This window comes from Bidens hawaiensis, unplaced genomic scaffold (assembly GCF_021521415.1).
Source record: "Bidens hawaiensis isolate Kalapana, Puna unplaced genomic scaffold, B.hawaiensis_p1.1 tig00024444_1, whole genome shotgun sequence".
NCBI classification, from domain to species: Eukaryota; Viridiplantae; Streptophyta; class Magnoliopsida; order Asterales; family Asteraceae; genus Bidens; species Bidens hawaiensis.
Genome location: NW_027493857.1, coordinates 260,396 through 271,909, shown reverse-complemented (window position 1 = coordinate 271,909; position 11,514 = coordinate 260,396). Strand labels below are relative to the sequence as shown.

General features: G+C 34.7%; 1 protein-coding gene and 2 pseudogenes across 3 annotated transcripts; 1 reads left to right on the top strand and 2 right to left on the bottom strand.

Annotated features, from left to right (window-relative positions):
- The first annotated feature begins 317 nt into the window (after window positions 1–317).
- Window positions 318–2,536, top strand: LOC143569288 (putative pectate lyase 18; annotated as a pseudogene). The gene is made up of 5 exons (XR_013141711.1): window positions 318–458; window positions 689–1,418; window positions 1,500–1,688; window positions 1,772–1,980; window positions 2,080–2,536. The product of XR_013141711.1 is annotated as a putative pectate lyase 18 (transcript).
- A 1,582-nt stretch (window positions 2,537–4,118) lies between these two features.
- On the bottom strand, window positions 4,119–4,884 carry LOC143569287 (uncharacterized). The gene is made up of 2 exons (XM_077055245.1): window positions 4,834–4,884; window positions 4,119–4,589 (listed from the first exon to the last, which is right to left on the bottom strand). The coding sequence occupies exons 1-2, from the start codon at window positions 4,882–4,884 to the stop codon at window positions 4,119–4,121; spliced, it is 522 nt and encodes a 173-aa protein (XP_076911360.1).
- A 3,600-nt stretch (window positions 4,885–8,484) lies between these two features.
- On the bottom strand, window positions 8,485–11,238 carry LOC143569295 (uncharacterized; annotated as a pseudogene). Its single transcript, XR_013141714.1, has 8 exons — window positions 11,190–11,238; window positions 9,936–10,101; window positions 9,752–9,789; window positions 9,567–9,675; window positions 9,464–9,487; window positions 9,295–9,363; window positions 9,178–9,219; window positions 8,485–9,093 (listed from the first exon to the last, which is right to left on the bottom strand). The product of XR_013141714.1 is annotated as an uncharacterized LOC143569295 (transcript).
- Between the last annotated feature and the right edge of the window lie 276 nt (window positions 11,239–11,514).

Sequence of the window (11,514 nt, the reverse complement as noted above, 5' to 3'; positions counted from 1 at the left end):
TTCCTATCCGTAATTTTTTTTATTTCCTCCAAATAAGGATAACTAATTAGCAAGATAAGAATGTTAATAATTATGAACAAAAATTGCATGCGCCAATATTTATCTCTCAATTAACTTATTATCATGCCAAAATCTTATCTTTACTTGCAATTCAATTAATCAATAACTTCATGCATAAATGTAAACCCTAATCTATATATGAAACCAATATATATTTCACTATCTCCCCCAAAATAAAGTATACTTATTGCTTTTCTTTCCATTTATATAAATATACGTATTCTCATCTAATGCAAATTTATCCCACAAAGCATTGGTCAAGAGATGTCTCCAAGTGCATGCATTTGTCTCTTGACCTTCATGCTTTATGCAACTTGTTGTATATCCTCCACTTTTATTAAACCCAGCCTCCCTCATCAACACCCTGACCCTGAAGCTATTGTTCTACAACTACAAAGGTATGCATGTATGTAAATAATTAGATTTTTTAGCAAGTTCCCATCTTGGTAATGCTTATTAGGAGATTATATAAAATCTAGGTTTCTTTCTTTTCTATTTATTTTTTTTTTCTATAACTTACATCGAAACAGAAGGCAAGCGGGCAACATACTCCGCCGTATTACAAAAATTTTATATATTATTTTTCTAACTTTGCTTTCATAACTTCTCATATTTTCCCAAATGCCAGGAAAGTAAATGCTTCAATAGCCTCAAGAAGGCGAATACTTGAAACGAACCCGTTATACATTCAATCAAAAGATCAAACTCCTTGCCAGACCGGTAACCCAGTCGACGATTGCTGGCGGTGTGACCCAAACTGGGCCAATGACCGCCAGCGTCTCGCTGACTGTGCTATCGGTTTTGGTCAAGGTGCAATGGGCGGCAAAGGAGGCCAAATATATGTGGTGTCCGATCCGTCTGATAACAACCCTGAAAACCCTCCTCTAGGGACACTAAGACACGCGGTTATACAACCCGAGCCATTATGGATCGTATTCGCCAATGACATGCACATAAATCTAAAAACCGAGCTTGTGGTCAGCAGCTCAAAAACCATTGATGGGCGTGGGGCCGTCGTGCACGTAACCGGGAAAGGGTGCATTGTGATGGAAAATGTGGGAAACATCATCATTCATGGGCTTTACATACATGATTGTGAGCCATCTGGGAATACTAAGATAAGGGTGAGTCCAACAGATGTTGTGAACAGAGGGAAATCGGACGGTGATGGTTTGACGATCAAGGGGGTACGGAATATGTGGATTGACCATTGTTCTTTTGCTAGGTGTACTGATGGATTGGTTGATATCACACATGGATCCACCGCGGTCACAGTGACCAATTCTTATTTTACCGATCATGATAAGGTCATGTTATTGGGTCATTCTGATGATTTTTTGGTCGATGCCTGTATGCAGGTAGCCTATAGTAATTACAGTTGAATATGCAACTAATATGAACATAATAAACATTAAAACTCATGGTGAGTGGTTGTATAGGTGACGGTCGCTTTCAATCACTTTGGAAAAGGGCTCGTGGAGCGAATGCCAAGATGCAGACACGGGTATTTCCATGTTGTAAATAATGACTACACTGAATGGAAACTGTATGCCATTGGTGGGAGTGCGGCTCCCACCATTAACAGTCAGGGCAACAGATTTGTTGCCCTGCCTAATTCACATAAAGAGGTACGTATATAAGTACATAACCATATTTTATAGTGTTTGGTGTTAGTATATGCATTTAGTTGCAAATGTGTATGTATGTGTAGGTGACGAAGCGAATGGAAGCGAAGGACGATGAATGGAAGGGGTGGAACTAGAGGTCGGAAGGGGACTTGATGGTTAATGGTGCGTTCTTCGTGCCCTCGGGTGCAGAGGTCAGTGTTCAGTATGACAGGGCATCCAGTGTCCCGCCAATGTCGGCTGACCTTATAAACCAACTTACTATGCATGCGGGTGTCCTCGTTGGTGTCCCAAGGTGATTTAGTGGTTCACTTTTTTGGTCTTGTTTTTTAACTTTTAACCATTTAATGTTCAAATGCCAAATTATTTGATTTGATATGTTATTGTTATGCAGCAATGTAGGTGGCAATCCACCAGCTGGTGGTGATGGCGGTCCTCCGATGATTAATCCACCGGTTGATGGTCAACCAAGTGGTGGCAACCCTCCAAGCACAATACCAATACCGCCTGATGGCAACCGTTATGGGGCCACACCACCAGGTTGCTACGCACCTGGACAAACTCAAAACGGTTGTGTTCCCGGGAACATACTAGGTGGTGGTGATCCTGGGATGGTCTCGGGTGGAGGGTACAGTCCTGTACCAGGAACACTACCAGGATCACCACCATCTGGGGTGCTACAAGGTTGTGGGCCCAGGATAATACCCTACTGTGGCGGTCCTGGCGGCAGAAGAGTTTCAGGTGTATCTAGCAGCATTCACGTAATGGCACGCTCGTCTATAATGACTACCATAGTTTTGTCTTCACTAGTTGTGTTATCACTGTTGACTGCACATGACCATGACTACTAAGATGGAAAATGGCATTCTGTGCATATAATGATTCATATGCCTATGATGAGTATGATGTTAACATAGTGATCATTTTAACAAAAATTAAGTACTATAAACATTTAAAAGAAAAGGGAAAACATGTATGTCTTAAACCACTGTGAAAGCTAATAACTTCTTAGAACAAATATTTTTAACATGAACATCCAACTGCTACAAGCCTACAAAAGCTTAACAATTGAACTGAAATACATAAAGTCCGCAAAGCGGCAGATGATAAAGTAAAGTAACTCTGTACTAACCCAAAAAAAATGTAAGAAATTTTTCTGGCATAACATAACTGTCAACTGTCAAAAAATTGTACTATACAACACATGATCGATCCGCTTGATTGTATATCTCATCGATCACTTCATGATAAGTTTTGAAACGGTAAAGTAATTCGTTGAAAGGATTTCATTGCAAAGAACACCCTCTCCAAGAGTTGATCAATCGGACTTCAAAATCCATCTGTATAGGTCCATCATAGGTATCGATCGCCTGCTTTTGAGATTTGGGGATACGCTTGTAAACAAACCAAATGGACACAAACAAAGCATGTTTTTGTTTGTTCATTTAACTTTAACCACATTAATGATCGAACAAAAACACTTAAACGTACAAGGTTTTCTTGTTCGTGTTCATTCGTTAAGAATAGAAGCATGTTTGTGTTCATTTATGTTTGTTCATTAACAGTTAAACGAACATAACCAAACATATATGAACAAATATAACTATAACTGATCTAAAACAATTTAAAAGTGATGTGAAGAAAAATGTGTTGGGCCTAAAAAGTTTATAAACTAAACTGATCGCCCATAAATTTTACATGAATATGTTGACGAATGTAATCGAACGAGCTTAAACAAATGTAAACTAATGAACATTGATGAATGTAAACGAACAAACATAAACAAATTTAAATTAACGAATTCACGAGCATAAATGAACAAATGAGACATGTGCTTGTGTCCGTTCATCAACTAAATGAACAAAAATTGTTGTTCATGTTCATTCATTTATTAAACATAAACAAACTTTCTGCCGAACTATACACGAACTGTTCACTTAACATGATTCGGTTCAATTACTAGTTGAGTAAACGACCAGAGTTGTGTGACAAAACTACAAAACAATCATCTAAGATTTTGAGTACAATTCTAATTGTGGCTTTAATCTTACTGATCACAATATTAGTTAAGCCGTAGCCGAATTAGAAGCCTAATGAGTCAAAATATACCTGATGACGGCAAAAGATTGGAGAATTGCAGTTACACCCCTGCACTATGGTTTTTGTTTTCCAAGACCCACTACATTTAACCCCAATAATTCTTTTTACTGTTTATCATTTGAAGTAGATAGAAAAACAAATGAAAAATACTATTAGGCACATCAAGAAGTAATCAAGTTTAGCATAATGAGGTGAACAACTTTTTGATTCTTGGTGATCCGAAGAAAATCATAGGCAATTAAACACTTCATAACTACAGTCTAAATCGTGTTTTTTTTTTACATATCAAACCACTATCACATGTGATTGCATGTACTGTTAATCTCGATGGAGCTATATTGGACGACTGGTCGTTGATGATAGTGGCGGTATGCAAGTAGTCGTAGGATTCTTGATTGCATTACGTTTTGGTGGCGCATGTTGCCATCTAGGAAGTTGACCTACAAAGAGAAGGGTTTGGAGTAGAGGACCTGCATCCATCACGGCTTGCAAGAACTTTCCTTTATCCGGCAACCTTTTAGCCAGTACCGTTTTATCAAGTTTTATGATGAAATTGTCTTCTATATAGCTGGTTCTTATGATGGAAGCACCGTCTTCATTTTTTTTAGTTTCATGTTGACTAACGAGGTCTTTTGAAAGTATTCGACATTTAAGTTGGAAATTATCTCTATCGTTGATGGTTTTTGTTAAGAGACGTTTGTAATTCAACATTTCATCACTCTTTCTAGCAATCTCTTTGTGGACACATGCAATTCTTGTTTCCAACTCCAAAATTGAGTGGAATTGAGCAAGCTTCCTTTGATCCTATAATAGTGATCAAAATAAATAAAAAAATTTATAACTCAACTCTTGACATGAAAGAAAAAAATAAGTAAAGAGGAGAGAACTAATCAAAACGTCATTTTTCATAGACAATTTAAGCAGCGTGTTGCTAACACGGATAAAACGCATCACAATAAACTATCATATATACTAAGAATCCAAAAAAAAAACTCAAACCTAAAAGCTAACTTTATTAACTAAAATGAGATCACCAAGATGCATATACCTCTTCTTGGTAGTCCCACTCCCAATTTAATTCCTTATATGCCTCCTCCATGTAACCAAACAAAAGAGAGAGATGGGGTGTGTGTGTATCTATGAATATGAAGAGAGTTTGATTGTATATATAATACTTTATAGCATTTTAGCTTTCTTTCCAATTATTGTCAATGGGGACATGAGGTTGGAATATCCAAAGCCAGAAGTCAAAAGCAAGTAAAATAGATAAATAAAGATCATAGTGTTTCTATTTAGGTATCATTTTGAACTAGTTCTTAATTTCTTATAGCTATCATATTCTATGAAGTAAAATCCTATTTATTTATTTATTTATTTTTGGAGAATAATGAAACTTTATTGATAGGATCTCTCCAACTGCGTTTGTGGTACAACTTGTTAATATAATTGGAAAAATAGTTATAAGAAACATAGATGATCTCATTGATCAATAAAAAAGACCTAGAAAGTTTAGTCTCTTTAAATCGTTATTTATCACTTTTCGGTTCTGCGTGTGCTTGAATAGAGCACTCCGTTCCTTTACATATGAACTTCTTTTAAGGTTTAATAGATATGTTTTTGGTAAACAAAAGAGCATTCTCAGTTCATCCCCTAAAAATTTGTTAGGACGTAATCGTTTCACATAATTCGTGGAAATTCAAAGGAATTGGAATTAAAATCCCATAACATGGCGTGTTCGTTTCGTTGGAATTGGAATCTTAATTTTCTTTTGATGCGTTCGGTTGTCAAGGAATTGGAATTGGAATTGGAATTGGAATTTAATTCCTTCAAATTTCTTTAAATGATGGGATTCTAAATCCTTCCAAAATGTGGAGGATTTCAAGTGAATTTGTTGGAATCTTTTCTCGAGTTTTTTTTTCTTTTTTTTTTACGAGAACAACGAATAAAATACTTTGGTTTTTTTACTTTTTTGTTTTCGATTTATATTTTGAGTTATAATTTTTTTATTATTATTTTTGAATATTTTTTTGAGGGGTTTTTTATCTTAATAGAAAATCCCTAAAAAAGTCATTAAAAAATCATAACATAAAATATAAATAAAAAATAAAAAATCTAAAAAAACTAAAATGTTTCCGCCGTTATTCTCGTTAAAAAAAATAAAAAAATAAATAAATAAATAAATAAAAAAACTCAATTCCAATTCCTTTGTCAAACGAACACACCAAGAATGAAATTGGATTTCAATTCCTTCAATATCCAATTTCTATTGGATTGTTCAGATTCCAAATCATATTCCCTCCAATTCCAAATCCTATTCAAATTCCAATTTCAATTCCATTCCATTCCGTGAAACGAACGCGCCCTTAGGGGATTTACAAATTATGGGATGAGGTTGTGAGTGGTTGTGAATGGAAGAGAGACAAAAGTTAGTGATTTTTTGTAAATTTAGAGAAAGTTTGCTTGCCTACATTTATTTTTTAATATTTATTGAAATTGGTTGTATATAGAGAGAAATTATAATGATAAAGGTATAAAAAGTATTATTTAATTGAACATAAGAGAAAAATATAGTAATTTTTAGCGTAATTATAAAGATGATGGGAGATGGGTTGGGAATGCTCTAAAACAACGTTGTAAAAGTCAGCCTCCAAGGTCTTGGAATCGGCGATTACTTGGCCCTCGGAAGTCGGACCTCCACTTTGCCGACTTTTTCCAACTCGGCAATGTTACTCGGTCATGGTCAAACTCGGTCAAAATTCGATCTACTCGGCCTCCGAGGCCTTGGAATTGGTGATTACTCGGCCCTTGGACCTCTGCTTCCAAGGCCTTGGTTCATTTTTTGCCATTTTTGTTTGGAATTTTAGTGTGCTATTTTGAGGTTCTAAGTCCTAATTTGGTGAATTTCTTCAATGTTTTGATTTGGTTTGGTTTGGTTTGATGTTAGTTCATTCACCACTGACCATATTAGGGTTCTATATAAAGTTTTAAAATGTTAGTTTGGTTTTGACGTGAATTATGCTTGTTTTGCCATATATATAATGTCCAATAATTAATTTTCTTTATATTTATCATGTTCGAGTACACCTGGAATAGTCCGAGTACTCTCTATAAAGGGGTTGCCCGCCTAGCGACTTTTACAACATTGTTCTAAAACCATCAAAGCCAATCAAGAGATGCAAAACATCAAATTGCCATATAAAATAGCTGATTTATACTTGCTTGCATGGTAATCATGATCGCATCGCATCAGTGTTGTACGCAATGAATAAATTAGTTCAGTTTGGTCAAAGCCACCACACGCAAACAAAAATAAAGAAAAAAAAATCTCAGTTAACAAAACATCGCACATCCGATGAATCTTTGACTATAAATCCCACGTAGAGACTTATGGTTCAGTGATGCATTTAGTTGATACGTCAAAGCCATTGAAATGTTTTTTGTTTGTCATAAACTAATCTCATTTAATGATACTGGTGTAGTTTAAACTTAATTGCAATATATTCATAATAGTTTTAACACGACTAAATAAAAATAAATCAATGATAATATAAAAATGCCTTGGTACATCACGAAGCCAATTAAAATCCTTATGTAATATAAGTATTTTATATAGAATACATAATGCATGACACATAACATAAATACCTAACAAAAAGTTTTGGAGGACATGATTTTGTACAAACACATATACACAACTATATATACAACACAAAATAATATGGTTACAAGCGCAACAAAAATAAATAGATAAAGGGTTTTCGTGACACGTGAAGTAGAAAACAATCAAACACATGTCGAACGAATGGAATCATGGATCGATGATCATGTTCACTTACGTACACTAGCATTGCCTCTGACTAGCAAAATGTGTGTAGCAAATCATGATATTTAACTATAAGTTTCTTTTTAATACAATATCACCACTAATATTCTTGATCATTTTGGACTTTTAATATTAAAAAGTGCCCGAAAATATATAGCTATTTTAGTATCTTAGGTTATTATTTCATCAACTTTTTGTTTAACATGTACTTGAACAGTGCATTCCTTTTCATATGCACGTTTTTAAGGTACACAAATAAATCCAAGCAAAACATGGAAAGTATCAAGTAGTCAAATGTAATGGCTACTTTATTGTGTAAATAATAATTAGTTCGTATATGTTTGCATAGTGATCATGCAATAACTTTAATACATCTACATGAATAAAAGAATCTACATGACATCCACATCAACATGAACCTTAGGAAGTGGGATGACTACAACGAAGACTACAAGGAAGACTGCGTAAAGACATAGTCGATTGCCCAAAGACGACATTCGTTGGATGCTATTTTTTGCTGGTTACTTTCCTCTAGATGTGATAGAAAATCATTTAATGTTTTAAGGTAGAGAAAAATTAATATGCTCCATAGTGATACAAGTTAAACTACTTGTCAATTTCGACTTTTAACTGTGGCGCACAACCCTACAAGGTAGTGATTGTAATTTGTAAATATCATTATTGTTTAGTAAGTTTTTATTTCCAAAACAAGACTACATAAATTTCAAACTGATTGAAATGGCTGATTAGGCGCAGACAGACAGTTCGATCAGTTTCTAACAGTTTACAAACATCTTAATTTCCTACTTATAATATAATACAACAAATGCAGTCGAACAAAGATTTAGCTATACTATGTATTTTTTACCACCCATGTTTATGATATAAAAGGAGTTCTAAATTGTTGGAGGTCAAAGTCAAACTGATGATCCACATGAATGTACAAAGAAATCACATATCAAAAAGTTTGAAATATACTCACTCTTTTCTCATCTTCGCATTAACATTCATTTCTTTGTAAGACTGAACTTTCTTGGCTGCTACACGTGCCGGCCTTGAAAGCGATGTTTTTCTATGTTCTTGCGGTTTGTTGTCATCTTGAGAAGAATCACCTTTATCTTCCATTTTAGATGATGAAGTCCCTGAATTAGAAGAATTCACTTCCATTTTACCATCATCATCATGACCATCAACAGGTAATGAACATGGTGGAACATCATCGATACCGTTCATCTTCAGTGAGTCTTCAACTTTAAACTTTGCAGATTGCCTTCTTTTTTGGAGCCTTTTGGATTTACCCTTGTCATTATCTTGAACTGTTTATTAGTAAAATCAACATGTTAAAAAAGTAAATGAGAATTGCCTGCAGATAAATAAACACATACTTTTGGATATCTCTGTGCTGCTGTTAGCATAATATTTGTCGTCATCACCTTCTGCTACGGTACAAACTTCTCTCTCCACCAGTTCAGTCACCTTATTGTGCTACAAGTGAAAACATAAAATGTTGACGCGATTTTGATATTTTAAGGTTATACGACAAAATATAATCATTGTTTATGTACTTACATCACTATCATTTGCTTCACACATTCTGGTTTTATCTTTTTCCTGAAATAAAATGCACAAATGTACCATGTTTGTCATCAACTAACTGATAAAGATATTAAGTTCTAACTAACGGACCTCCAACGCCAAGTTTTTGGCAATAATCAAGCCATTTTTGCATGCAAGCTCATGGTTCAGTAATTTTTGCTGAGTCAAACAACAAAACAAACGATATGAATATGAGTATATGACCCTGTTAAAAGTAAAACAGAACAAAAGTTACTTAATATTTTGCTGGATAACTAACCTTTTCCTTGATCGCATGCAGTTCCTACAACATAGACATTCAAATGCATATCACAAAAAAGTAAAAAGTATATAGAAATTTAACTAATTATGGGAAAACAGACCGTTTGCATTTGACTGTTTGACAGAGCAAGTTGCAAATTCTGCTCCTTCATCTTCTCTAAAGTAACCCTCAGTTTCTGCATCTCGTAACCACTTAGTTCAATCACTTTACTGCAATAAATTATAGGAAAATCACAACAATGGTTTGGAAATTCCAAGGCAGCATGAAATGGAGAAAGGAAGATACTTTTTTTCTGTTAAGTGCTTCATAAGTACTGCCTTTTCCTGGATCATAGAAAAAAGAAACTTTAGCCACTAATTGAACACACATTGACAAATGATTAGCTAAATAGATGCTGATGTGGAAACTAATTACAACATAGACTAATATTCCAACAAAAGCATGGGATGCCACCATAAACAAGATGCACCTTTTGAAGCTGCTCAATATGTTTTCTCAAAGCATCTAAACTTGGCCCTGAATTGTAATCCTGTTTAAACCTGTAGATCCTCGTGACATGTTGCTGATGTCAGCAAGAGCTCTTTTTCCTCGAGTTTTCGCCTTACCCTTTGGCTTTTCTGCTACTTTGGGCTCATCTATTTCAGTACAAGTCATTAGAAGCAACAAAGAAGGTAGCTTAAGCTATAGTTATCACAGCTAAAGCGATAGCAACTCATGAACGAAGCGCTTGCCAATGTTCAACACAATCAACATAATAATCCAATAGACTATGAACATGTTATCGGAAACTTCAGTGCAACAGCCTTTAGCATGTACCCTACCCTAGTTTGAACCTCAAAGTTAAATTTCATAACACAAACAACAAAATACGCAAGCCATCGTCTTCTTTAACGACTAAGACCTGGTTTTTCATTGCAGAAAGTTGCAAAATATGGCACTAAATGTCAAGAGACAGTAACAAACCCTAAAACTCTAGATCTTCTCAGGCAAGATTCAAATCTCAATGTAAAATTCTATCATAGATATAATTGTATTATTAAAGATAAATATTGTATTCAATATATATTTGTATTTATCCATTATTACAAATATAGTTTGAATACATATTCGTCTCTAATAATACAATGATCTCTATTATTCTAGCTCACAACATCAAATCAGTTATACACTTATACTGTACACCTAGGGTTTATCTATCCCCATTCCCCAATTAAACTTTATAATAACACAAGCATTTATAACAGACCTAACAAAAACCTAAAATATTAACAGACGCATAGCTGAAAACTCAAATTCAAGCTTCGATTATCAAACCGATTGCATCTAACTATCTATAACAGCTATCGTCCCTTAAAACGAGTCATCATTACGCAATACGAAAACCACACGAACGATTCGCAATCAAACTTCTGATTCTTAGAGATTAAATCCGCAACTAGTACTAAAAAACCACAAGAACGATTATATAAGCAGCCATCAAACCGACAAAAACTCAAATTCAAACGAACGATCGTACCAACTAAACTCAAATTCAAGCTTCCATTATCAAACCGACTGTATCTAAGTATCTACTACATCAATCACCACTTAAATTAAACTACGAGAACGATTCGCAATCCAATCCGTAACTACTAATACCACAGAATCAGCTACTTATTCGTCAATCATTCAGAACGGAAACATTAAGAGAATTAGGGCAACAATTAAGGTAGCAGATAGATACCTTGAGTGTAGAAATTGAAGGTGGATTCGTAGACAGATAGATCTTCCATGATGATGATGATGATGATGATCATCATCATCATCATCATCATCATCATCATCATCATCATCATCATCATCATTATTATTATTATTATTATTATTATTATTATTATTATTATTATGTAAACACCAGTTTTTAGCGATCAAACGCTGATCATATTTCCTTTCCTTTCGTCTCACTCGCACACGCAAGGCTGGACTCTGGAGTTGCAACTGAGAATTTGGGATTTCAGGAGGGAAATGGTGGGTAACTTTTAAATAAATAGTAGGCCTTCTGGGCTTTG

Excerpts from the sequence above, each read along its gene's own strand:
- LOC143569287 (XM_077055245.1), bottom strand. The coding sequence starts at position 4,884 with ATGGAGGAGGCATATAAGGAATTAAATTGGGAGTGGGACTACCAAGAA. Across the intron at positions 4,590-4,833 it reads AGTGGGACTACCAAGAAGAG|GATCAAAGGAAGCTTGCTCA; the intron begins GTATATGCATCT and ends TCACTATTATAG.